The 26,168-nt window shown below is 49.0% G+C and overlaps 1 protein-coding gene across 1 annotated transcript in view; it reads left to right on the top strand.

Moving 5' to 3' along the window:
* Positions 1-26,168, top strand: part of SMAD6 (SMAD family member 6) — an 84,139-nt gene that overhangs the window by 8,471 nt on the left and 49,500 nt on the right. The window contains exons 5-6 of the mRNA XM_011940558.1: positions 1,259-1,315; positions 6,038-6,115. Of these exons, the coding sequence (XP_011795948.1) occupies positions 1,259-1,315; positions 6,038-6,115 (135 nt within the window). The remainder of the gene's footprint in view (positions 1-1,258; positions 1,316-6,037; positions 6,116-26,168) is intronic.

Genomic DNA, 26,168 nt, shown 5'->3' with positions numbered 1-26,168 from the left:
ACTTTGAGCTGGAAAAGCCAGGGTGGGGAAGAGGTGAGGCCTCATTGGGTGTATGGAGCAAAACAAGTGCTCCTATCACTAATTGTGCCTTATTACAATTGCGAAAAACACTTATTACCCCTTGTGTCATTACTGATACCCGCCTAATAATAGTTATTACCACTTTATTACCACTGAGAGTTTGTTTTAGTTTGCGATTTGATTGTGTTTAGTTTCATTTACTGAAAATGAAGGGTCATTTCATTCATGCAAATTGTTACTTAGTTTAGCAAATTGTTACTTCCCATAAAGCAAGAAGCTAAGGAATTCTTCTGAAGGCAAAGTATATGTTTTTAAGGAGGAGTATTTTAGGCAAATGAAAGGAAACCCAAAGAAAAATATCATAGACAATAAGGAATAATAGCATCTGAGCTGTAGAGAACTTGCGTTCTGCCCCTGTCCTTTACAAAAGGGGAGACTGAGGCCAAGAGTGGAAGTGACTGGCTTTAAGACCTCCTATTGAGATAGCTGGGTTTGACCTTTTGGGTCCTAACCCTTTCTGCTGTCCTTCCCTGCACCTAGGAATGCTAGCTCTAATGCAGCTTGTTTGGACACGCGTTTCTGTGTCTGGGCCTTTGCACTTACACTCAGCTCTGACTATGCTTGCCAAATTTAGCAAGTAAAATGCAGGATGCCCAGTTAAATTAGAGTATCAGATAAACAACACACCATATTTTAGTATAAGTACACCGCCAATATCGAAAGGGGCACACTTATACTACAAAATGATGCTATGTTTATCCAAAACTCAAATGTAACTGAGCATCTGGTATTCTATCCAGCAGCCCTGGCTCTGACTTTCCCTGCACTCACGTTTCTCTTGTTAAAGTAGTAACAGTTACTGTTTATGGAGGTGTTTTTCGATAATGCCAAGAGCTGCACTAAGCATTTTACATACATTATCCCAGCAAACCTGGGAGGTCTAGATGATTTTTATCCTCATTTTAGAGCTGAAGAAACAGGCTCAGAGAGGTGAAGTAAGTTGCTTGAGGTCACACAGCCAAATATGGCAGAGCTGGGATTGAGCCCGTATCTGTCTGTGCCCCAAGCCTGTGGCTTTAACTGTTGAGGGGATTTGGGCAGCAGAGGAGGTGGGACAAAGGGAGGGCTTTCTGGAGGCTGAGTTTATTATTTGAGGAAACCAGAAATTAAAAGCATGTAGAACCTGAGGTGTGAGCTCCCCCACCCTGGCAGTGACATGCTGTCTCCTGTCTTCCAGAATCTCCGCCACCTCCCTACTCTCGGCTGTCTCCTCGCGACGAGTACAAGCCACTGGGTAAGTGCACACTCCTTCCTACCCTTGCAGAGGTGTGTCCCTAACTGGGTCCCCTTCAGCCCAGTGTCTGTCCAGCCTCAGGGCTGGAGGGCTGGAGGGCTGGAGGGCTGGAGGGGAGGGGTGAAAGCCAGACCGGTTGCTGCGAAATGGGGTGAAGTTGTGCAAACACTCCCACAGTTGGGCCAAAGCAGACCCAGCTTCTGCAGCAGGCTATTTACATCTCGAAATTCCACGGCTCATCATTAACCTCTCTGTGACCTTTTAAACATGGGCTTTTCGAAGATGAATGGGTTTTGACTTACGCATCTCGCTGGAGGTGGCTTGGTATTTCTGTGTCTCTTTCCTCTCTCTTGGGCCCCCTAGCCTTGGGTTATTCTCCTTTAGAGTGTATTAATTAGTAATATGACAAATAGGTTGGGCATGAAGTCTTTGTTGAGAGGAGCTGTGTATTTTCCCCCCTTTTAAGCCAAGATGTTCACTTGAGCGGAAACAACAATTGGAGTATTAAAAAGGAATGTATATTGGTATACAAAGCCCCTGGCATGGACTGTCCCCTAGGTGAGCTTAGTGGAGTTGGTAATTTTAGACAACTCCCATTCAGAGGCAGAACATGTTTTCTGTAAAACCTTGAGCCTAGATGATCAGCCCATACTCTGGGGTAGATGTAAGTGGTTTCAAAAGTAGAGATTGTTGGCTCACGCCTGTAATCCCAGCACTTTGGGAGGCCAAGGGGGGCAGATCACTTGAGGTTAGGAGGTTGAGATCAGCCTAGCCAACATGGTGAAACCCCATCTCTACTAAAAATACAAAAATTAGCTGGGTGTGGTGGTGCACATGCTCCCGAGTAGCTGTAATCCCAGCTACTCGGGAGGCTGAGGCAGGAAAATTGCTTGAACCTGGGAGGTTGCAGGGAGCTGAGGTCACGCCACTGCACTCCAGCCTGGGCGACAGAGTAAGTGAAACTCTGTCTCAAAAAAAAAAAAAAAAAAGGTAGAGATTGTGGCTGGGAACGATGGCTCATGCCTGTAATCCCAGCATTTTAGGAGGCTAAGGTGGGAGGATCGCTTGAAGCCAGAAGTTCTGGACCAGCCTGGGCAACATAGCAAGACCCCATCTCTATAAAAAATACGAAAATTAGCTGGGTGTGGTGGCTCAGGCCTGAAATCCTGGCTACTTAGGAGGCTGAGGTGGGAGGATCACTTAAGCCCAGGAGTTAGAGGCTGCAGTGAGGTATGACTGTGCCACTGCACTCCAGTCTGGGCGACAGAACAAGACCCCATCTGTAAAATAAAATAAAAGTAGAGAGTGCTTGGCTCTCTGTTTCCTCTAGTGGGGTTTCAGGGCATGGGTTCTGAGGCAGAGAAGTGATGGAATCTGTAGGATCTTGACTGTGGGGCAAGTTAGTTTGGCCATGACAGTGCCAGGAAAGCAACTTTGTGACCCAAGCAGTTCCCGTGGGACTCAAGCTTTAGAAGTCAGATGGCGTGGCAACGATGCTGAAACATTCCACCAAGTGACCGCAAAAAGTGGGTTTTGTTTGGTTTTTTTGTAAAGGCCTCCTCCCAGTAGTGTGTGTTAGCATCATCTGGGAGGTCACTTCTTTTTTTTTTTGTTTGAGATGGAGTCTCACTCTGTCACCCAGGCTGGAGTAAAATGGCGTGAACTCGGCCCACTGCAACCTCCGCCTCTTGGGTTCAAACAATTCTTCTGCCTCAGCCTCCCGAGTAGCTGGGACTACAGGTGCACGCCACCACGCCCGGCTAATTTTTGTAGAGATGGAGTTTTACCATATTGGCCAGGCTGGTCTCAATCTCCTGACCTCGTGATCTGCCCGCCTTGGCCTCCCAAAGTGCTGGGAATACAGGTGTGAGCCACTGCACCTGGCTGGGGAGGTCACTTCTTAGTGTCGTAGACACTCAGGCATATCCACCCCAGTTTTCCTTCCACACCCCTCATCTGCCGTGAAGTCAGAAGTGCCCACCAGGTCCCTTCAGAAGTGTGACCTTCTCAGGCTAGGTGGGCAGAGGCTGTCCCACGAGGGTGTGGGAGTCAGCGACCAAACCATGGTGGCCACCCTATTGTTGTTCCAGAAGTAGAATTGTCCCATAAATGGGGGAGCCTTAGTTTCTGGGGAACTGGAGAGAGCTTCTGGTGGGAGCTTGTCACTTAAGAGATGAAGAATCAAGCTGAGTGAGGGGGAGGAGCTGCCCAGCTAATGAGCTGCAGGGTTGAGGCACAAACTCAGAGCAGCCCCCACTCAGGTGGGTGGCTCGCTGTCCTTCCCTCGGAGGCCTGTCTCAGCATTTCCTAAGTCAGCATAATTGCACTAGTTGCTTGCAAGATCCTTAGTTCCATTAGAGAAAAAAACCTTCAAAAGTTCTTCGTGAAAGTTCTTAGCACCTCAGCTTGAATGTCAAGGATCATCGCCCTGAGGGTTTGTCAGTTAGCATGTGATAAAGCAGCAAAAATCGGGGCACTGCCCAGCCCTTCAGAGTGACCATGTGGAAATCAAACAGTTGTCCCCATGATTTTACAAATGAGATGACTGAGGCCCAGAAAGAGGAAGTGACACTTACCGGTGGTCAAATAGCTCAGCCCACCACCTGTTTTTATATGGCTTGCAAGCTAAGAATGGCTTTTATTTTTGAAGTGGTTAAAAAAAAATCCAAAGAAGCATAATATTTTGTGACACCTGAAAACTACGTGAAATTCAGATTTTGGTGTCCAGAAGTGGAGTTTTACTGGAACACAGCCAGGCTTGTCCATTTCCATTTTGTCCATGGCTGAGGCAGAGTTGAGTAGTTGCAGCAGAGACTGTATAGTTCACAAAGCTGAAAATATTAACCTCTGGTCCTTTATAGAAAAAGCTGGTGAGCCCTGATGTTGCTTGACTCATAGTGGAGGCGGGACCTGAACCTGGAGCTCCAACTTGCAGATGGAGTTCTTCCTCCTTGAGGCTTGAGCAGTGATGGAGGTTGGGAACGTTCTTTTGCACAGCAGCCATTGAGACACTGTCCAGGGCCTCACTAGAAACACTAGATGTGAGGGTTTGGCAAGGACGTGATAGGGACTTACTAGCTGTGAAAGGTGGAAACCGCCTGTCGTTCCCACTCTTCTGGAAACCTCACAATGCTGTCTGTGTTGGCTGTAAGGCAGTTCACTAAGAAATAGGACTCAGCCTGTGATGTTGCTACTTCAGATGAGAAGTGGCAGCAGGGCTCTGAGCACTAAGCACTTTGGGAACATTCGGTATTAAAAGCAAAACTCTTTTAAGAAGTTCCCAGTTGAGCATTGAGGGGTTTTTTTTTGTTTTCGTTTTTTTTTTTTTGTTTCCCTTTTTTTTTTTTTAAGATTTTTCCGTGTGTCCTTATTTTTCTCCTAACATATTTTTCCAGCAGATAATTTTTTCATTCCCTGATAAATAGTCCCGGATTATTTTTTGGTATTATTTTCTCTTCCTTGCATTGTTGCTTTTTCATAAACAAAAAGCCAGTTCGCTTCTAAGCCTCTGTGATCACATGAGACCAAAAAACAAAATAAAACCCAGAACACCCAGTCAGCATCTGGCAAGTGGGAAACTAGAGAGGGAAAAAAAAAAAAAGCAAAAAAAAAGCAGGCCAAATTGGTTAATGTTTTATCTTCCCGCTCCCCAAGCCATGTGGTAAAAGGAAAAAAATTCCTGCAGGATCAAATGGAATTCTAGCTAGTGAGGGCCTGGGCAAACGGTTTTATCCCAGGAATCCTTTGCTTGGAGTAGCTGTGCTGGACCGGGTGGGGCCAGGTGGGGCCATGCAAGCCAGTCCTGGATTGTGCTGGGTGAGAAGGTGAGTGTGCTGCAGGTGTTCCAACTCCTGGACAGGCCTGTCCCTTAACGGGGGCAACACCCATTGCTGGTAGCAGAGGCACAGGCCCAGGAAAAATTTTCCAAGTCTGCCTGTCCCAAAAGGCATCGGCTTGTCAATGTTCAAGCAGCTCAGTATAGCAGCTCAGTGTTCGATAGAAAATGTGCAAAAGAATTTCTCTTTCTCATCTAACTGTTCTTCAGACAGAGGAAAACCAATAATGTACTTAAAACTACTTAAAAATAAAAAAGGACGCCTTAAGAAAAACAGTCCAGGCGTTAAAAGTTGCTGTGTGAGCAGGTTTGGATGTTAGGGAGTGGGGGAGGGGAGAGAAGAAACAAAAGTTAATCTGGGAGCAAATGCTTGAGCCCTTAATTAGAGGGGTGTAAGCGGGACAGAGTGAGGACGGCTGGTGACTTGTTAAAACAGTTTCCCCAGCTCCAGCGGGAGGGAGGAAGGAAGGAAGGAAGAAAGGAAGGAAGGAAGCAAGAAGGAACAACTTCAAGAATTTTAATGGTTGTAATTAAGTACGGCAACTATGGATTGTTTAGGGGCTTAATTTAACCTTACCCTGGGAGGCTCCAAGTTGCTACTTGCTCGGTCCCCTGAACTTGGGTTATTTCTGTGGTCAGGGCAGTACGTTTTCAGGTACCAGCTTCACAGTCAGCACTTTCCAGAAGAGTTCTTAGGCTAGGCTGCTCTGGTCTGGGGTGATCCTGAGAAGGGGTTACAGGGTGACATCAGAACGTTGGGAGGGACATGCTGCCCTTTGCAAGCACACACATCCACACACGTGCACACATACACAGATGCATGGGAAAGAAGAAAAAAGAGCGCTGCCCCACGGCCAACTAAGTTCTCTTTTTCTTTCCTCCCACAGATCTGTCCGATTCCACATTGTCTTACACTGAAACGGAGGCTACCAACTCCCTCATCACTGCTCCGGGTGAATTCTCAGGTCGGCATTTTTTCTTGTGCATTGCTGTTGTGTTGAAATTTATCGAAGGGGACAGCTGCGGAGGGGGCTTGGTGGAAGACTTTTTGACTTCCCCTCTTCTTTTTGTTTCCTTTTTCCTCCAATCCTTGGATGGGAAGATTGCCAGTGTTTCAGTCGCTGGTGTTCTTGGGGTTAAGAACAGTCTGTATAATGAAACCTGAAGATAACTTTGAAAGCACCTGTCTACCACGTTTTAACCAGTTGTCTCTCTCTTGTCTCGCTTGGAAATGATAAAAACTCAGCACTCCATCTCTCGTTTAGGAAGAGATCCTCTTCCCCTAGCTGCGAGAGGCAGCAAAGTGGATGTGGTACACATTTGTCTTCCTCCTGTCCCCACACTGGGGGAGGGACCAATGTGAAGAGCCAGAAGATTGGGGAAACTGGAGCCGGTTGAATGAGCTTGCAGGGAGGATCTGGCAAGTGAGGAGTTTGGCAAAGGCCAGTGGTTTCTGTGTTTCTCCCTGAGCAGCGGATGCTGGGATAGGAAGCCGAGGGGACCCTGGTTTGGAGTCCTCTGTCCCCTGCAGTTAGAAGCTGGTCATAGGGACCCCCACATCCGGAGGAATACCTGAATCAAACTTTCCTTGAGAAATGAGAGGTTGGTGTTGGACTGGGGACATCAAGGGCCAGAGGCAAGGTCTGTGGGGCCATTTGGGAGCATGGCTGGTGGCATAGTGGCCTGGTGGCGTGCTGGCTGGGGCTACATACCTAGTGGGCATGGCTGGATGGCTGTGTGTCTCCATCTGAGCCATTCTTCCCTCACCCCACATCCATGCCATGGTAGCACTCGCCAAAATAATAGCCATTTATTGAGTATATGCTATGGCTGGCACTCCACTCGGTTGCCTTTATGTGCATTCTTCTTGGAACAGCCACGGGCTGTTTGTCTCCAGCGTCTGTGCTCTTCGTCACTGTTTTGTCCCCCACTTTTCTGCAAGGGCCAAATGTACCTTCGATAAATGTATTTCCCCTAAAGTCCTGTCATTCTTGATGCGGTCTCTCTGAAACTCTAAGGATAATGCAGCCCTGGTTGCTCACAGCTGCCTGGCCATTTCCCTAACCCACAGCCTTCGCCCATCCATTCCCTTCTCACCAAGGCATGGGAGCTCCCGAGAGTATGGCTGTTGCAGAGATGGGGAGGCTGGAAGCGGAAGCAGGAATGTGACTTGCCATGCAGGGTCCCACAGTGGGCAGCCTGGTCCTGGGCTCCAGTGGTCCTGGAGTCCAGGTCTTCTGGGTCCTATCCCTGAGTGCCTTCTGGTCTCCGGTGGCTCCCCTCATTAGGGTACTTCCTTCTGTAATAATTTGTTTCCCTCAAAGTCCCAACCAGATGAACACAAGTTAAAATTTCAATCCTTTCTTTTTCTTCTGCACCTACATGAGTGAAAGCCACATATAATTTTGAAGCAGGGGGCTTAAAAGTATTTCTGAATTTACGATTTTGTGTCACTGCCAGCCCTCAGATGGATTCCACTGGCGTTGGTTGTCTGGACAGATGGGTAATTTTTTGGCATCCTCTTTCTCCCTATTGTTAATGGTGGAAAGTCCGTGGTGTGTGTGCGTCTGTCTGTCTGTCTGTGCATGTGCATACCTTACAGTTTCAAGGTGTTTGCAGATGTAGCCTCATTTGATCCCAGCCATTCCAGAGGAGGCCTGGTGTGGCTCAGGCTGGAAGGACCAGACCCCTAAGCACTTGCAGGAAGCCCCTCCCTAAATCCAGAGGCTGGGACGTCTCAAGAGACCCCAAGGCCATTAGTTTGGTTGCCTTTGGGCCTCACTGGGCCTGTGTCTGAGATTTCCGCCCAGATACCCCAAAGTAGTCTTTGGTACTGGGTGGTGAGAAGGTCTCTGCTAGTCGTGACTGTGCAAAAGGACTGTGTTGGAAAATGTGTCCAATGCCTTAGAATTCTAAGGGGTGGAAGGATTTGGGGAGGAAATTGGGGATTTCCTATGCCAAGGACATTGAGTGAGGTCTTGAAGGACTTTGGTCTGAGTTCTGGGTGGCCTCAGTAGGTGAATGGACACCTTTGTGTCATCCTGGTCCCTTCCAGGGATGCCATGCGAGGAATGTTTCCCCCTGAGGGCCCACTGTTAGCTTTTCCAGCTTGCTCTGTGCTGTGGGGATCTGAGGTCCTGTGGGTTAAGCTGCCCACCTGCCTGCTTGGAGCCTGGAGACATGGGGCTGTGCTGGCTGTCACACTGGAGGACATATTCAGGGAGGGAAATGGCCTAGGGGTGACAGGTCTTGGTGGGTGGTGAAGGCACGAGTCATTCTGCAAGATGGAATGCAAGGTTGTGTGGGAGGGCAGGGCCGGAGGTGAAGTCAGAACTAGTTGAGGGGCAGAGGCGGGCACAATGTGTTGGGCCAGGCCAGGGCGTTTCATGTGTCAAAGGACGAATAATGACGATGGTGCTGATGATGACAGCAGTTGACATTTATTGGCACTCACTACGTGTCAGGCACTTTACTAAGCGCCAGCATTCTCCACTTCATTGACTCCTTACCACAACCCAGTGAGACAGGTGTGATTCTTCCCATTTCGTAGAGGAGGAATCTGAGGCTCATTGCCGGGCCAACTGCCCATAATGTAAGTGGCAGGCTTGGAATGTGAGCCTGGGCAGTGTGACTGCCCAGCTCCCACCCTGAGGGCCCTGCCCAGTGTTCTACAACAAGCATCCCTCTTCCTTTCCCCAAGCCAGACCCTGGCAGGAGCAAAGTAAAATGATCAAAAGGAGCCTGGTGGGCACCTGTCCTGATTTAAGTACCAGGGAAGGGGATGAGGGACTAGCAAGGGTGCAGGGCAGCTCCATGCCCTCCCAGGCCACTACTAGACAAACCTCGGGGACCACCCAGAGATCACACCACTTGCTGGCCTGGCCTTCCATCTCCTGGAGTTCTGGGAGTCTCCCGATCCCAAGAGCCTTGTCACCCTTAGTGTCCTGGGATGCATGTCATCCCCAAACAGGGTGTCTGCAGCTCCAGGATGGAGACTGCCCTAGTTTGTCTCGCACAATGACAGTCTCAGCGTCGGGCCTGGGACTCTGTTTTATCCAGCTCCATGGTCTCTGCTTTACTTCCCTGTCCTGTTGTTGAGGTCACTTGGGGGAAGGATGGGCCTCTTGAGGCTTAGGCCCAGGCCCAGGCAGGCAAGGAAGCATGCGTGGGCAGGGCGAGGGGCTGCAGGAAAGGAGACGCACTTGCTTCAGCTCTGCTGAGTAGTTGATGGAAAACCTTCATTTGATCTCTACATCAGCTCCTAATTTGGATACGTGATCCCCACTAAACAGTGTAGAGGGGGCAAGTGGCTTCACCAAGGTGACTGGGGATGGGGGTGGTGGAGGGAGGCTAGAATGCAGAGCTTTAAGCAAATCTAGAGACCTTACACCTGGAGTCTTTGATGGGATTTGGGAAGAATGGAAAGCCTAGAAGTTTTGGGGTACTGTCAGAACTCTGGCACTCTGGTTTCCTCACCTAATTCAGGGCCTGGGGTACTGTCACCTGACTGTCCAAGGCCCCTGTCAGGCTGTCCTCTTCTCTGCAGTATTTCCATTCCTCTTCCATTTGCTTGATTTCAGTTTAGTTTGGGGAGGAAAGGAAGAGAAAGCTAGTTAAGTAAATTCATACTAAGGTGTGAGTGGCTGGTAGGCAAACTTTTTTTTTTTTTTCAACTTTAAAGTAGAACATGCCATAATTCTCAGAATTGCAGGATGAAGAAATGGCAGTTCCGAGAAAGGCTGGTGGCAGAGGGCAGGGTTCTCTCAGCATCTCTGACTCCAGCCTAGAAAAACAAAGAACATGTCAGAAGGAGCTTTAAGCCCTGGGTGAGGGAAGGAGCCCTGGCTAGGCCGGGCTGGGTGAGCTCTGAGTCACTTAGCGGGAGCCTGAAGTGGCAGGGCTGCTTAAGCACCTGGGTCTGCCTGACTCCATGCTGTGGGGCTGGAGGTGGCGCACAGGGCAAGCTTCTTTAGGACCAGTGGCTCCCCTCTGCTATCTTATTCTAGTGCCTGTAAGATAACTGTTCAAGTGCTTTATTAAGCACCCTGTCCCTCCGTTTTCTCACTTGTAAAACGAGGATGATAATAACAACATATCCTTAATGGGGAGGGTTAAATGAGATACTTTACCCCTGCCAGGGTCTGGCACAGGGAAGGGAATGGGGATGCTTGTTATGGAACACTGAGCAAGGGCCCTCAGGGTGGGAGCTGGGCAGTCACTGTCCAGCTGTATGCAAGGCATGGTCTAAGCTGCGTATCACTGGGATCAGGCAGTCCTTGCTGGAACCTTGGCCCTCTGTGCCTGGTATCTCAGTCCTCACAGCATGTGGGTTTCTTTAGAGCTCTGTTAGTGAGAGCAGACCTTCCGTTTAGAAAGGAGGATGCCAGGGGAAGGAAGGGAGCCACAGTAGGCTACCTGGAGAGTTGGGGGCTGAGCTGGATGTGGGTATCTTTCCTCCAACAACCAGACTGTAAGCTCCTTGAGAGCACAGATCATTGTATAGATTGTTGCATTGTGTAAGTTGGCAGAGTTTGGAAACAGAGGCTCACGGAGGTTGGGAGACTGGCTCAGAGCCACACAGCAAGCAGAGCAGTGTGGATCCACCTAGGGTTGCAACCCAAGGTGGATCCACACTGCTTACCCACCTGCCACTTGGTAGCAACTGTGCCTGCCATTTGCCCATTTCTGGGGTCCCTTGGGGTTGGTGCTGTCTGATGTTACCATCAGTGCCTAATGAAGCTGGGAGAGGAGTATGTGTGTGCAGTGTCATTTCCTGCTGCTTTCTCCATTACAGGGAGCAAGTGTGTTCTCGTCCAACACCCTCATCTAACAGACTCTAAGAGTTCCGTGTTCTGGGGTGTGCGGTTCAGTCCATTCCGTGGGTCCTGAGCCCCTAGAGCTGTGGTGGGCTGAAGAGCATGGGCTCTGCACCAGTGGGCCCTGTGATCAAGCCCTGAGTCAGCCATCTATAAGGTGTGTGACCTTGGGAGAGCCACTCAGCTGCTTTGTCCCTCAGTTTTCTCACTTGTAAAATGGGGATGATAATAACAACATATCCCTAGTGGTGAGGGTTAAATGAGATGATGCCTGTGAGTCTGCCAAGGCCTGGCACACTGCATGTGGTGGGTGTAGCCATCGCAGTGTTCCAGGCACTGCGCATAGGGCTAGGGGCACAGAGATAAAAGTTATTTCTTCCCTCAAGGTATTCACAGATAAGTGAAGACACAAACAATAACAGGAGGCAGTCCAGAGGAGGAAAGGATTAGTGATCAGCTGTTGGTGTGGTAGGGAGGTAGCTCGGGAAGGCTTCCTGGAAGAGGCAATATCTAAAGGCGATATTTAAAGAATGAATGGAAGTCAGAAAGACAGGATTTGGAGCATTCCAGGTATAGCAGATGCAAAGACCTGGAGGTGTGAAAAGAGCTTGATGTTGAGAAACCAAAGGAGTTGCAAGCGACTGGGAAGCAAAGCTCCAGATGTTGGTGGGAGACGAGATGGGCAGAGGCCGGGACCTGGGAAAGATTTTTTTAAAAAACTTTTTTCCAGACCTGCAGAGTGGACATAGAAGTGCCAGCTCCGTGAATTTTCACAGACTGATCACACCTGACCGATAGGCAGGGCCTGCAGAATGTGGCTATCACATGACGATGCTCAGGCCTGTCACGTGAGAGTGCTCATTGCCTGTGGGTCTGGGGTGCTGTATGCAGAGTGGTTTCAAAGGGAAAGCAGGAGGGCAGGGGATACGTTTTAGCTGAAAAGAACATTTCATTAAGTTTTGGAGAGCAGGAAGGGCATTTCATCTGGCTGAGTGGTGCCCTGAAACAATCAGACTTGAACCTAGCCTGGTCCCCTTGAGTTTAAGAGGTGGCCCTCAGGCATGACCCATGTCCACTCTGCCTATCCCCAGGGGTCAGGCTCCAGCCTAGAAGCAGTGGACAGGTTGCCAGACTGACACCAATTCTGGCCAGCACCACCCTGCCATGTCCAACTCAGTAATGGGTAGGGGAGAAGGAGCATTCAGCTCCAGTTCCACATGGATGGTATTTACTACTCACACCAAGCCCTTGCCATGTGTCTTTTTAGCTTTGACCAACCAAAGGGAAAAACAATGCCTTCCCTTCCTGAGTATCTCACAGAAGGACCCATTCTTCCTGGGCTAGGGGAGAGGTGTGAGGGGCGGTCGGCAGGAGTGATGGGGTTGACTAGAGCAGCCCTGGGGGAACAGGCAGCTGAAGGAGGTCCCAGACAACCCGTGCCTGCCAAGAAGCAATGCGGGACAGTGGGCAGTGTGCCAGAGTGGTTTCTAGGCTCAGCTGTGCCCTTTTCCTGCCATGTGACCTCAGGCAAATTCCTTGCCTCTCTAGTCTCCGTTTACTCAGCTGTATATTGGGTCCACTGGGTCACTGATCTCAAGGGCTTCTTAATGCTGATGTGTTCCAGGCTGTAAGTACCAGCTCCCAGGCCTTGGGCTTCTGTCCTGGGGCATCTTAGCTTCTCTTGTCATTGTCCAATAGCAAAACTGTGGCATGGAACAAAGTCATGAGGAGGGAGGGGATCAGTGTCTTGGACCTCCACCCCTCCAGCCCAAGGCACTAAAGCTTTGGGGCTGCAGTGGGGGTGTACTTGCAAAGTCCAGAGAGGGCAACTGACTCAGCAGAGGTAACAGAGCTTTTAGACTCCCCATGGCCTCAGACAAAGGACTTCAGGGCTATTGTGTTTCCTGAGTGTGGGCTTTTGAATGACAAGTCAATGTATTGAACATTTATTATTCAGAACTTACTGCAGCCAGGTGTGATGGCTTGTGCCTGTAATCCCAGGCTGAGGCAGGAGGATTGCTTGAGCCTGGGAGTTTGAGACCAGCTAGGGGCAACATAGCAAGACCCCTACCTCTTAAAAAAATTTAAAAATTAGCTGGCCATGGTGACACACACCTGTAGTCCCAGCCACTGAGGTAAGAGGATCACTTGAGCTCAGGAGTTGGAGGCTATAGTGAGCTGTGATTGCACCACTGCACTCTGATCCAACCTGAGCGACAGAACAAGACCTTGTCTCTAAAAAAATAAGAAAAATAAAAATTAAAAACAAAAATTTATTATCAAAAGGGGGAAAAAAGAATCTACTATATGCCAGTGGCAGATGACACAAAATGGAGAAAGGCTGGACCTTCCCCTCTAGGAGCTGTTGGTCTAGAGGAGAGGCAGACAGCAAACAGACAGTGGTGACTGATCATACTGAGTGCTGCTCTAGAGATGTGCTCAAAGCAGGGGACTCTGTTGGGGTGGGGATGGGAGTGTTCAGGGGGCATTCACCTTCACAGAGAAGGTGATTCTGAGTTGGGTTTTGTAGGATGACTAAGAGTTTACCAAGAGGACAACAGGCTGTAGATAACCTTTCAAGTAGGAGGATCAGCTTGTGCAAAAGCAAGGAGGCATGCAGTTAATACCATATGCTCTAAGAGTTTGTGGCTAGAAAGTAAATAAGCGAGAGATGGAGGAAGGGGGAAAGATGAATCCAGAGAGGTTGTCCTGAACACTAGAGGAATGAGCTGAAACAGAGGGATCATGGTCATGGATACCAGGGAACCCTGGGATATACTTGGTCCTGAAGGACCTCATCTGGCTTCTAATACTGGGCCTAGCTCACAGCCAGGGAGTCATTGTGGAATGAATGAATGAATGAATGAATTTTTGCCTGGGATAAAGAGATCCAGAGAAAGCTCTTAAAGACAGAATGATCATCACACATATTTAATAATCACAGCTAACACAGAGCTCTGTGCCAGGTATTCTCTAAGTGCCATAAATTTATTTATTCATGGACTACTCTCAACAACTCTCTGAAGTAGCCACTTTTATTAGCCAAATTAAAGGAAAAAGTAACAGGCGCAGGGAGGTTAAGTAACTTGCCCAAGGTCACCCAGCAAGAAAGCAATAGAGCTGGGATTGGAACCCAGGCAGTCTGGCACTTGTTGGGTTCCTCCGTGTCTGATGAGGTGCCCTTGCTGGCTCTGGAAGATTCGGGACACAAACATGGTTCTTGAGCTTCTGTGTCCCTGGGTACCTGAGACTCAGCATGAACAATGATCACCGAGCCCCCCAGCACCTCTGCTCATTGGGTGGTTGCTGAGTGGATAAATGAATGACCAGTGAGATGGCAGGTGGGTGGGCTTGTGAGGGGAGGCTGCTGGCGAGGCGGGGTGTCGGGTGCCTGTCCAGGGCTGGCTGCAGATGGCCCCTACCCCTCACTATACATTGGCAGCCTGCATCATCAGGGAAACCAGCAGGTTGTCTGAGGAGACCTGAAATTCCAGAAAATGTACTTGGTTGCGTCCAGCCTAATCACAACCATCTGCCTGCCGGGCTCCAGGGTCCCCCTCCTCCTATCCCCACTGGCATGCTTTCCCCGGGTGTCTGTAACAATCGGGCGTCTGTAACAATCGGGAACTGCGCTCGAAAGTTTCCTTGTCAGGGTAGAGTGGCTGTTGCCAAGAGCTACTTCTTTGATGCAGAAAATATATCCTGAAGGCACTTTGTCAGATGTTTTTATATTAAACATTTTTCCTCCATGGCCCTTGGCTGCCAAGGGAAGCAGAGATGCATTGCTTTCCCAGTTGTCCTTTGTGGAAGGAATTCCTGATATTCATGGCCTGTTTGCCCATGCCCCCCAGTCAGGGCCTGGCACCCCCTGCCAGCGAGGGTAAGACCTTGGGGCTGGCATCTTTGCACAGCAGGGGCTGCTCTGGCCCCAGGGAGGGACCCTACCCTCACCATTTGGTAGCAGTTTCTAGATTTGGAAAAACAGAGGTCTCATGTCTAGAGCGGACATCAAAGCTACCATCCCAGACTGCAAGGTGAATCATTGCCAAGACTTTAACTGATCTTTAAAAGGAGAGGTGGGAGCTCACAGATAGGGGTCTGGAAGTCATTTTGATCTCTTTGAGTTGTCCAGGATAGTGTCAGTGCTGGACAGAGCAGGGAGAAGCTGAGCTGGGAGGCCTTCCATGCCAGGTGGGGAAGAAGGAGGGGAGGCCAGCTCCGTCACATGGGCTGAAATTGGGAGGGGCAGGGCACCATTTGGCTCCTCAGCAGCCATGGGAGGCAGCTAAGGTGAGGGGCTTTGCTGGGCAGATGTGGTCAGTGGGGAGCATTGGGAGAGGGGCTGGGGTGGGTACAGCTGTCTGACTCCAGCCTCCTTGGAGAAATGAGGTGAAATGGGGCACCCAGCAGGCACTGCTGCAGACAGGTGGCCATGCCAGCCCCTCAGGGCCTGTGTCCTCCAGGTGTCCCAGGACTGGTTCTCCCCCACCTGCCACCCCTTCACTCACCTTCCCCAGTCCTCCTGCCCACTGCCTTATGTATGACATTCAGGGGAAATGTCCCTGGCCCTGCCACCCAGTGGCTGTGTGGTCTGTAAACCACACGTCCACTCTGGACCTCAGGTTCGGCCCCTGAGGAGGCTGCTGGGCCCGAGGGATGTGCAAGATCACTCCCAGGCCTCTTCCCTGCACTGCCGCCCCCCACCCCAGGATCACTGGGGAGGAGGAGACACTGTTTCCAAAGTGAGGACTCCAGGCTGCTCCCCGAGGGCAGATGTTGGGAATGAGGCTTGAGGGGCTTAGCTATGAGGGCAGAGCCTGGTGTGTTGTAGACGTTGGGGTTATGTTTGTAATTCACAGAGGGGTCCACTGCCCCTTCCCCGCTCCAAGGGTTCAAAATAAAGCAGGACAGATTGTACAGAGAGGCCAAGGCGTCTCCATACCACCAGACTCTTTCAGCTGGGATTGTCTGTCTCAGGCCCAAGGAGACTCTCACTGGGGTTGGGGGGCTAGGCGATGAAGTCTCTGGGGCCTCCTGTGCTGTTTGACTGAGAGGGGAGCCGAGGACGGTGGAAAGAGGACCCAGGCTCTTCAGTAGGCAGACCCTGTCTCCTGCTACGTGGCTGCCCAGCTGTCCTGGCTGCATTCTCCCTCACAGGGCGAAGGCCAGAGAGAGCCCAGGGGTTTCCTCTGAGTCTAAAGGTAGCACCACCCCTACCTGGGGGCCAGGAGGCCCAGCTCCTAGTCCTGACTCTGTTCCCTGTTTCTTGGTGGCCTCAAACTACTTCCACTTGGACTTGTTCATGTGTAAATGGATTATTTGGTCGAAATCATTGGTTCTCCACCGTCTTTGCACATTAATCCTCTGAAGAGTTTTTGAAAAGCTCAGACCCCGTTCCAAAAATGGCTGAGGCTGGACTGGGCATTGGAATTTTTTTTTTTTTTAATTCCCCAGGTGACTCTAATGCGCAGCCTGGGCTAAGAACCCAAATCTAGATGGACCTGGAAGGATCGCAGAGCCCCCAGACCGTCTCCCCTTCAAAGCAGGAGTCCTTTCTGTATCAGAGCCCCTGGCCGGTACCTGATTACTTCTGGGCATGAGCATACATGGGATAAACAGCCTGTTCTTTTGTGAGCTGTGCTGGCTCTAGTCTCTGTAGCTGTGATTTATGTTCTGGGGGTTAGCTGTGCAAGGGAGTTACATCTGACCATCCCTTTGAGAGGAGTCATTGGGGGCTTACATATTCGATTCTCGCCACAACCCGGTGAGGCAGGTGTTGTAACTTCCAGTTTTTAGATGAGCAAACTGAGTCTGGCGGTGGTTAAAGTAACATTTGCTGACCAACTCCTCCAAACGGATGTCGTCATCCTATGCAGGTAGATTGTCTGTGATTGTTCAGGAAAGCCGGAGCTAGCCCCACCTGAGCTCTGATACGCCCTTGCCCTGATGCCTCCCTTGGGTCTGAACAGTTTTACTAAAAACTAAAGAGCCATACAGCTCTCCCAAGGCCTGCTTGCAGACCTTGCAGTGGGGTGTGGAGTGAGGAGTAGGGATGGCCGGCAGAGGCTGAAAGCCCAGGCTTTGGGGCCAGGCAGACCTGCCATCAACAACACTTTGCTTCCCTTTGTGGCCTGCATTTCCTCTCCTGAGAGGTGGGCTCCTACAACAGCTTGTAGGAGGTCATGGAGATCACAGTGACCCTATGTAGCACGGTGTGCCTGGCACATATGTACTTTTCAGCGAATGGTAATTTAATGAATTGGTAATCAAGTGTTAGCTTGAGGGATGGGATTGTGAGAAGGAGAAAATGCCCAAGAGACTGGGCATTCTCAGCAAACTTAGAATCTAATAGAAAAGACTGGGGGAAAAGCGCTTCCTAGGGAGGCAAGGCGAATGTTGTTTCTTTTTTCTTTTTCTTTCTTTCTTTCTTTCTTTTTTTTTTTTTTGAGGCAGAGTTTCATTCACCCTATTACCCAGGCTGGAGTGCAGTGGTGTGATCTCGGCTCACTGCAACCTCTGCCTGCCAGGTTCAAGCGATTCTCCTCTCTCAGCCTCCCGAGTAGCCGGGACTACAGGCGTGCGCCACCAGGCCCAGCTAATTTTTGTATTTTTAGTAGAGACGGGGTTTCACCATGTTGGGCAGTCTGGTCTCGAACTCCTGGCCTCAAGTGATCTGCCTGACTTGGCCTCCAAAAATGCTGAGATTACAGGTGTGAGTCACTGTGCCCAGCCATAAATGCTGTTTCTCCAGTGAGTAGTGTGCCAGGTGGCTGCCAGGGAGGCTGGGGTCACAGCTGGGTTTGAAGGTGGAGGGTTTCACCAGGCTTAAGCAGGGAAAGGGCATCCCAGCCTAGGAAACTGTTGGGCAAAGGCAGGAAGATGTGAGGACACTTGTTCTGGGAATGGGGAGTGATTCTGGCAGGGCAGTAAGGAAGGAGGCCCACAGGGAGACGGCCTTGAATGCCACTTCAGGGCGGGCTGGACTTCTGTCTGTGGTAGGTCAGGGATGGGTGTCCCAGAAATCCTTTTAATTGATACATGGATGACTGTGGGCTTAGCGAATAGGTTTGTATGGCCCCAAAATGTAGAGTTTTTTTGTTTGTTTAATGTAAACTTTTTACCAATGCATAATACATGCAGGAAAGTGCAGATGTCACATGTGAACAGTTTTCACAAAGTGAGCATTCTTTTTTTTTGAGACGGAGTGTTGCTCTTATTGTCCAGGCTGGAGTGCAATGGCGCAATCTCTGCACACTGTAACTTCCGCCTCCTGGGTTCAAGCAATTCTCCTGCCTCAGCCTCCCCAAGTAGCTGGGATTACAGGCATGCACCACCATGCCCAGCTAATTTTGTATTTTTAGCAGAGATGGGGTTTCTCCATGTTGGTCAGGCTGGTCTCGAACTCCCGAACTCAGGTGATCCTCCCGCTTCAGCCTCCCAAAGTGCTGGGATTACAGGCGTGAATCTGGCAAAGTGAGCATTCTTGTGTCACTATATATAGCCCAGATGAAGCAACAGACCATGACCTCAAAAGTCCCCTCTCATGTCCCCATTTCAGCCACTCTCCACTCCCCACTCCCCAAGGGTACCTCAGCTCTATCCTGACTTCTAACCCCATTGTCTAGTTTTCTGGTTTTTGAACCCGATGCACACAGAGGCATACCCTGTTGCCTTTTTGGAATATAACTTCTTTAACTCAACAGAATATTCATGGGATTCATCCTTTTTGTTGTTGTTGTTTTTTTGGGCAGAGTCTTGTTCTGTCACCCAGGCTGGAATGCAGTGACGTGATCTCGGCTCACTGCAACCTCCACCTCCCAGGTTCAAGTGATTCTCCTGCCTCAGCCTCCTGAGTAGCTGAGATTACAGGAGTGTGCCACCACGCCCAGCTAATTTTTGTATTTTTAGTAGAGACGGGGTTTCCCCATGTTGGTCAGGCTGGTCTCGAACTCCTGACCTCGTGATCCACCCGCCTCGGCCTCCCAAAGTGCTGGGATTACAGATGTGAGCCACTGCACCTGGCCTCATCCATATTGTTATTGTGTATTGCCAATTACTCATTCTCATTGCCGGATAATATTCTGTGGGAATGGACCGTGATTCTAGTCTAACATATCCATTCTATTACTGATGGTTACCAGTTATTGATAGTGCCTGGCTTTTGGTTTCTCCCCATGATGTTACAATCAATACCTTATACCAGCCTTTTTGAGGACACAGGGTCATACTTCTCTTGGATACATACCTGGGAGTGGAATTGCTGAGCTCTACATTATATGTGTGGTCAGCCTTATTAGATACGGTGCCAGATTGTTTTCCAAGACCACAGCGTTTTAGTCAGAAGCCCCTCTAGAGGGGATGTGGTTCATTCACCCCCTTACAGATGGTGCCTTGAGAGGGGCAGTGCCTGTGCTTGGTCCCCAGTTCCCAAGTGGCAGACCTCGGCCTAGAGCAGGGTCTCCCCTCTCTGTCTAGGACCTCTGCCCACACGGAGGTGGTGGCCATCCTGCTACTCAGATCAAACTGAGTCCTGTCCCCAGGCGTCTCCCTGCATCCCCGGGCACCCCTGAGGCCAGATTTTAAGCTCCATAATGTCCTTTCCTAAGGCCCTGGGCAGTGCACTCTGGGAAAAACAAAAAGGAGAAAAGAGTGAAAGGAAACTAAACATTGGAAAAGAAGTGTGTTTCCAATAAACTGGGCCTTTCACCGGTAGCCAAAACATTACATTCCTGTACCCCGGGAGCAGCCGGCCGGGTCTGCCTCTCTGGGCTGTAAATCTTGCTGGGAGTTGGGTCAAGATTGTCCCCGGGACACACAGACGGGCAGTGTCCTTTGGGGCTTTGGATCCTTGGATTTCAGGGTGACAGTGTGGTGTTTTCAGCTGGCTGACTAGGCCCCAGGCGAGGGGGCGCCAGGCCCCTCTGACAGCATGGACTCCCAGGCCCTTCTGAGGGAGCACTGTGTGAGTTACCGTAAGGGATTTTCTTCCCTGGCCCGCCCCCTCCCTTTCTTGGGTGCTTTGATGGGTTTGAGGTGTTTATAGGCTTGATTCACGACCGAGTTACCAGGGTTTTCCACGGAAATAACTTATTAAAGGGGCCGTGCACACAGCGACATTGAAGTCTGGAGAGTGGTGTGCATCAAAGGCAGCACCGCGGCCCGGCCAGTCAGCATTTCGCTGGGCTCTCTGCTCCAGACGAGGGCCTGGGCCGGCAGAAGGGGCGGGGAGGGGGTGGGCCTGGACTGCAGGAAAAACACTTGGGCTTAAGAAAACACTCCCCAGACAAACTCAAATTCAGGTCCATGGAAAATAAAAGGTGGGGAGGGAGTTAAAGCCCGAGATCCCAGACCAGCCCTCCGTCAGACCCTCCTGCCCAGATGCAGGAATACATGTGGGTGCCCTGCTGACGCATGGTGTCCGGATTCTCTGTTTTCATGCCCGCACCTCCCCTTGGTGCAGGGCTGTTCCTTGGAAGGAAATGCCAAGGATGCGGACTGCCCACTGCCTTTTGCCAGGGATGGATGGAGGGATGGGCTGGGCCATGGGGGAGAAGTTGGGGTAGAGGGATTTTCTGGCTCCTCTTTTTCTGAGAGCTTCTTTCCTTTGATTTTGTTACATCTGATTTGTCTGTAAGGCTCATGAAAAGCCTTCCTTTTCCAGGAAGCCTTCAGGGATTGCACAGCCCACAGTGGCCTCTCTTTTCTGAAACTTCAGTGGCTTTCATCTCTAGACTGCTCCCTTGTAGTGCATTGAATTTGCATTGAGTTTATCTGCTGTCCCAGTCAGATTGTGAGTGACTTTTGGGCAGGACCTTGGTCTGCATTTGCTTCTTGGGGTTGTAACCAAGAAACTGATGGCCCTGGTGCCTGGCATGGCCCACCTCATGCAGGAGGACATGGTGTGGAGTCATTCCCCAAGAGTCAGTCCTGGCTCTTTCATAGTAATAATGACAGCAGCAGTAGGAGTAGTAATAACAGTGGCTGAAAGATGAGTACAAAACAGGTGGCAGGCACTGTGCTGTTTCTTGTTCCTTAAGCTGATTTAGTCTTACCAACAAGATGAATTCTATTGTAACTTACCTCCACTTGACAGGTGAAAAAACTGAGGCTCAGAGGGGAGAGGTCATTTGCCCAGTGGCACCAAGCTGGTAAATGACAGAGCTGGGGTTTGAACCCAGGCCTGCCTTCCTCCAGAGCTTGTTTCCTTGGATGAGTCACTTTATTTTCTGGGCCAGAATAGTCATCACATTCTATCAGTGAACTCATAGACTGGGTGGAGAAACAAGAAGCCCTCATGATGCTACATAGAGTTTGTTGTTTTTGTTTTGGTTTATTAAGATATAATCAACATACAGTAAAATTTTGTGAAAGTGTATTATTGTGTGGTTTTTTATAATTATGTAACCATTATTGCACAGTCAAGATAGAGAACATTTCCATTACCCTTAAAAGTTCCTTGGTGAGTCTTCGTAGTCAGCCCAACCCCAACCCCGAGCTGCTGGCATTCACCCATCTGATTTCTGTCTCTATAGTTTTGCATGTTCCAGACCATCTTCCAAATGTAATTATACAGCAAGTAGCCTTTTGTACCTTTTTTAAAACTCAGTATACTGCTTTGAGATTTATCCGTGTTGTTGCTTGAATGGACATTTGGGTTATTTCCAGTTTTTTTGGCTACAGACATTTGTGTTCAGGTTTTTGTGTGAACGTGGTTTTCAGTTCACTTGAGTAAACGTGTAGGAGTAGGATTGCTGGGTATATGGTTGAAAGTACATTTAACTTTACAACAGGTACTGTTTTCCAAAGTGGTTGTACCATTTTGCAACCCCAGCAGCAGTATATGAGAATTCTAGTTACTCCATATCCTCACCAGTGCTTGACATGATCAGTTTGTTTTTATTTGAGTTATTAAGCAGTGGTATCTCATTGTGGTTTGTTTTTTTTCTTTTTTTTTTTGAGACAGTCTTGTGCCATCACCCAGGCTAGAGTGCAGTGGTGTGACCTTGGCTCACTGTAACCTCTGCCTCCCGGGTTCAAGTGATTCTTGTGTATCAGCCCCTCGAGTAGCTAGGACTGCAGGCATGTGCCACCACACCCAGCTAATTTTTTGTATTTTTTGTGGAGGTGGGGTTTTACCACGTTGGCCAGGCTGGTCTAGAACTCCTGGCTTCAAGTGATATGCCCACCTCAGCCCAAGTGCTGGGGTTATAGACATGAGCTACCACGCCTGGCCTTGTGGTTTTAAATCACATTCCTAATGATGAATGATATTGAACATCTTTTCATGTGCTGGCTTGCCATCTGTGTATCTTCTTTGGTGAAGTGTCTGTTCAAATTTTGCACTTCCCCTCCTCCCCCCAAAGAGACAGGGTCTCACTCTGTCACCCAGGCTGGAGTACAGTGGTGCAGCCATAGCTTACTGTAACCCTGAACTCCTGAGCTCAAGTGATCCTCGTGTCTCAGCCTCCCAAGTAGCTGTGACTACAGCTGTGTCCCACTGTATCTGGCTAAGTTTTATTTTATTTTATATATTTTTCTAGAGACAGAGTCTTGCTATGTTGCCGAGGCTGGTCTCAAACTCCTGGCCTCAGGTGATCCTCCTGTCTCGGCCTCCCATGGTGCTGGGATTGCAGGTGTGAGCCGTCTCACCTGGCCAATTTTTAAATATTGGGTTGTTTGTTTTCTTATTATCGAATTTGAAGGTTCTTTACATATTCTAGTTAGCAGCCATTTAAATATATGTGTTTTGCAAGTATTTCCTCTCAGTCTGTGGCTTGTCTTTTTTTCAATGAAGTCTTTTGAAGGTTTTAATTTTGCTGAAATTCAATTTATCAGTTTTTTCTTTTCATGCTTTTTATGTCAGTTATATGAAGAACTCTGCCAAACCCAGGGTCAGAAATTTTTTTTTTTATGTTTTCTTCTAGAAGTTTTATAGTTTTAGGTTTTACATTTAGGTTTATAATCCATGTTGAGTTAATTTTTGTATGAGGTGTAAATATGAGTCTAGTTTCTTTTTTTTGCATATAGAGGGTGTTCTATTATTGTATCATTTGTTGAAAAGACTACTCTTTTCTTTTTGAATTAACTTTGTCTAAAATAGTTGATCATATATGTGTGGTTCTCTTTCTGGATTCTTAACTTTGTCCCACTGTCTATGTGTCTTTCCTTTTACCAATACTGCACTATCTTGATTGCTGTAGCTTATTATAGTAAGTTTTGAAATCAGGTCATGTGAGTCTTTTGTCTTTTTCAAAGTTGTTTTGGCTATTCTAGGCATTTGCATATTTATATAAATTTTAGAATTAGCTGTTGATTTCTACAAAAAAGGCCTGCTAGGGTTTTGATTGGCATTGCACTGAATCTGTTGATGAATGTGGGCATCATTGTCATTTTGACAATATTGGTTCTTATAGTCAATGAACATAATATATCTCTCCATATATTTAGGTCTTTGATTTTTCTCATCAATGATTTGTAGTTTTCAATATACAGATCTTGCACATTATTGTTAAACTTGTACTTAGGTAGTTCATGTTTCTTGGTGTCACTGTAAATGTTACTTTTAAACATTCTCCAGTTATTTATTGCTAGTGTATAATTGATTTTTATATCCTGACCATGTATGCACAGGACTTGCATGGCTTGGATGCTTGGTGTTGAGTGCGTTGTTTCAGGGGAAGAGTTGCAAAGTGAAAAATTTATTTCTTCTGGATTCCCAGAAACAAATGTGACACTTTGGGCAAGTTGCCTCAGCCTTTGGGTGTGAGTTTTTCTTGTCTGTAAAATGGAAGGCAATGGAGAAAACTGGATTCAAAGACCTGGTGAGGTCCCGTTCCACTTGGGCACTGATGTTCACATAAACTGCAGGATGGGAGATTTGGAGGAGAGCTGAGTCCTTGTCATGGGGAATGCTTTTCTCATTGTACAGAACTGAGAGGGCAGGGCACTTGCCTGCGGTTGCACGGTGGCTGATGAGAGGACAGGTTTCCTGTGCCCGACCTGGGGTCCTGCACTCCTGATTTGGACTGGGAAAGGCAACCCAGCATGGTGACTGGGAGGCAACTCCACAGCCGGGAGGCAGGGAGAGGCTGGAGAGGTGGCCATCAGTGCTTGCAGCCAAGAGGCCCAAGGCTCTTCCGGGAGCTCTGACCCCCAGGAGTGGCCAGTTCACATTTGGCTGTTTTCAGAGTAGAAAAGCACTGTGCTTGGAAATGCGGGTTTTGGCTGACCTCACCCCGAGGTACTGAGTGTGGAGTTTAAAGGCCTTTGTAACTCTTTGGTTTGGAACTGGGTTCTGGGCATGGCAAGGGGAAAACACTGGAATGCATTAGTGCTCATTCCATTCGCCCTGCCTCTGGGAGAGGGAAGCAGCCTCCTCTTCCTTGGTCACTGCAGACAGCTCGGGAAACTGAAGGGGGAACAGAGCAGGGAGTGGAGGTTGAGGGAGGGGAAGAGCCTTTTTAGTCAGAGAGGCCCTAGCCTGGCCTTTATTTAATAGTGCCAGGAGCAACTCTGTGTACTTGGCACTACCCTTTAGCTTTGACTTTTATGATACCCTGTAAGTTATTTCATTTTACAGATAAAGAAACTGAGGCTTAGAGAGGTTTCACTTACCAGAGTCACACAGATAGCAAGTGAAAGAGCTGCGATGCAAACCCAAATTTTCCCTGAACTCAAAAGCTGGTGTGACGGGAAGTGACTGTTTATTAGGTAGACGGCTTCCATTTAGGATGATGAAAAAGCTCTGGAACTAGATAGGATGATGGTTGTACAACACTGTGAATGTACTTAATGCCACTGAACTATGCACGTTAAAACAGTTAAGTTGGTAAGTTTTATGTTATGTGTATTTTACCATATTTTAAAATAAAAGCTGTTGTGCCTTCCATGCTGCCTCCTGCCATGGTAGGCTCCGTGGCGTGGTAGAGTGTGGACCCTCGTGGCTGTGTCTCCCAGTGGGTGGGACTGCCCAGGTTCCAGCAGAAGGATGTGCAGGGGCTGTGGCCAGCAGAATAGCCACAGCCAGCTCAGCCTTTTCATGCCATCCCCTGCTTTTAGGATAGAGAGGAACTCAGGCCCTGGCAGCGTCATTATGAGGATGCCAGGACACCATCCCAGAGCTCTTGGTCCACACAAAAGAGGTGGGACCTGAGGTGACCATGGCCTGCTGGCCACCAAAGCCACACCATAGTCCAGGGCTGGGTGGGAGCCAGAGTGGATGGCCGGGTGCCTGCCTATTTGGCCTCTGGTCTCTGTCCCTTGGCACTGTTGGGAGTTATGACTCTTTCCCCAACAAGAGCCTTCTCCTTTGGGAGGGCAATCAGGGAAGGAAGTCAGAACTTAACTGCCTATATTTTTTTAGAGATGCATCATGAAGGATGTAGGGGGAAATGATATGAAGTACTTCAGCCAAAACAAACAAGCCAAACACCAAATAAAATGGGCTAGATGAAGCAAGTGTGGCAAAAATCTTGATAACTTTTGAATCTGGGTGAGAGGTAGTTTAGGTTGGGTTCTTAGAAGCACAGCCTGAGATGGGATTCAGATGCACATAGTCTATTGGGGGGCGTGTTCTCAGAAGAAAGGTGTGAGGGGAGTGTGTTGGGGCAGCAGGAATGTGGTCTCTGCTGGAGTCTAGCTCAGCCTGATCCCTGGGGACGTGGAGAGGGAACTGCTCCTCCGAATGGTCACACTTTGAGGTATAGGGCCCAGCCCTTTGTTCCCATGTCCGTTGGTCTTTGGCTGTAGGCAGACAGGCACGTGTGCGTGCACACACACATACACACACACACCCCTCATTGGAGCAGGGCATTATTGCCTGACCCAGGACAATTCTCCCGATAAAGGGACATCTGTGAGCCATTACCCCAAAACTCCCAGTAGCTAGAGGTAAAGAGGACCTGGACAGGGCGTGTCACAGCATCCGTGGCATAGGTGTATGGGGGTTTATTGTTACTATTCTTTCACTTTTGGTGTATGCTTGACATTTTTCCTAAAAAATAAAAAACCTCTACTGGAACAAAGTTCCGAGGAGGAAGGAAGCAAAGCCACCCACCGAGCCCTGGCTGTATGCCAAGCATCTTGCTTGCCTTCTTCCGTCTCGGTGATTTCACCCATACCAATGGGGAAATTGAGACTCAGGAAAGTTAAAGGGCCAGCTCTAGGTGTAGGGTTGCCAGATTTAGCAAAAAAAAAAAAAAAA

This window comes from Colobus angolensis, unplaced genomic scaffold (assembly GCF_000951035.1).
Source record: "Colobus angolensis palliatus isolate OR3802 unplaced genomic scaffold, Cang.pa_1.0 Scaffold19, whole genome shotgun sequence".
NCBI lineage: Eukaryota > Metazoa > Chordata > Mammalia > Primates > Cercopithecidae > Colobus > Colobus angolensis.
This window is presented reverse-complemented; position numbering and strand designations above follow the sequence as displayed.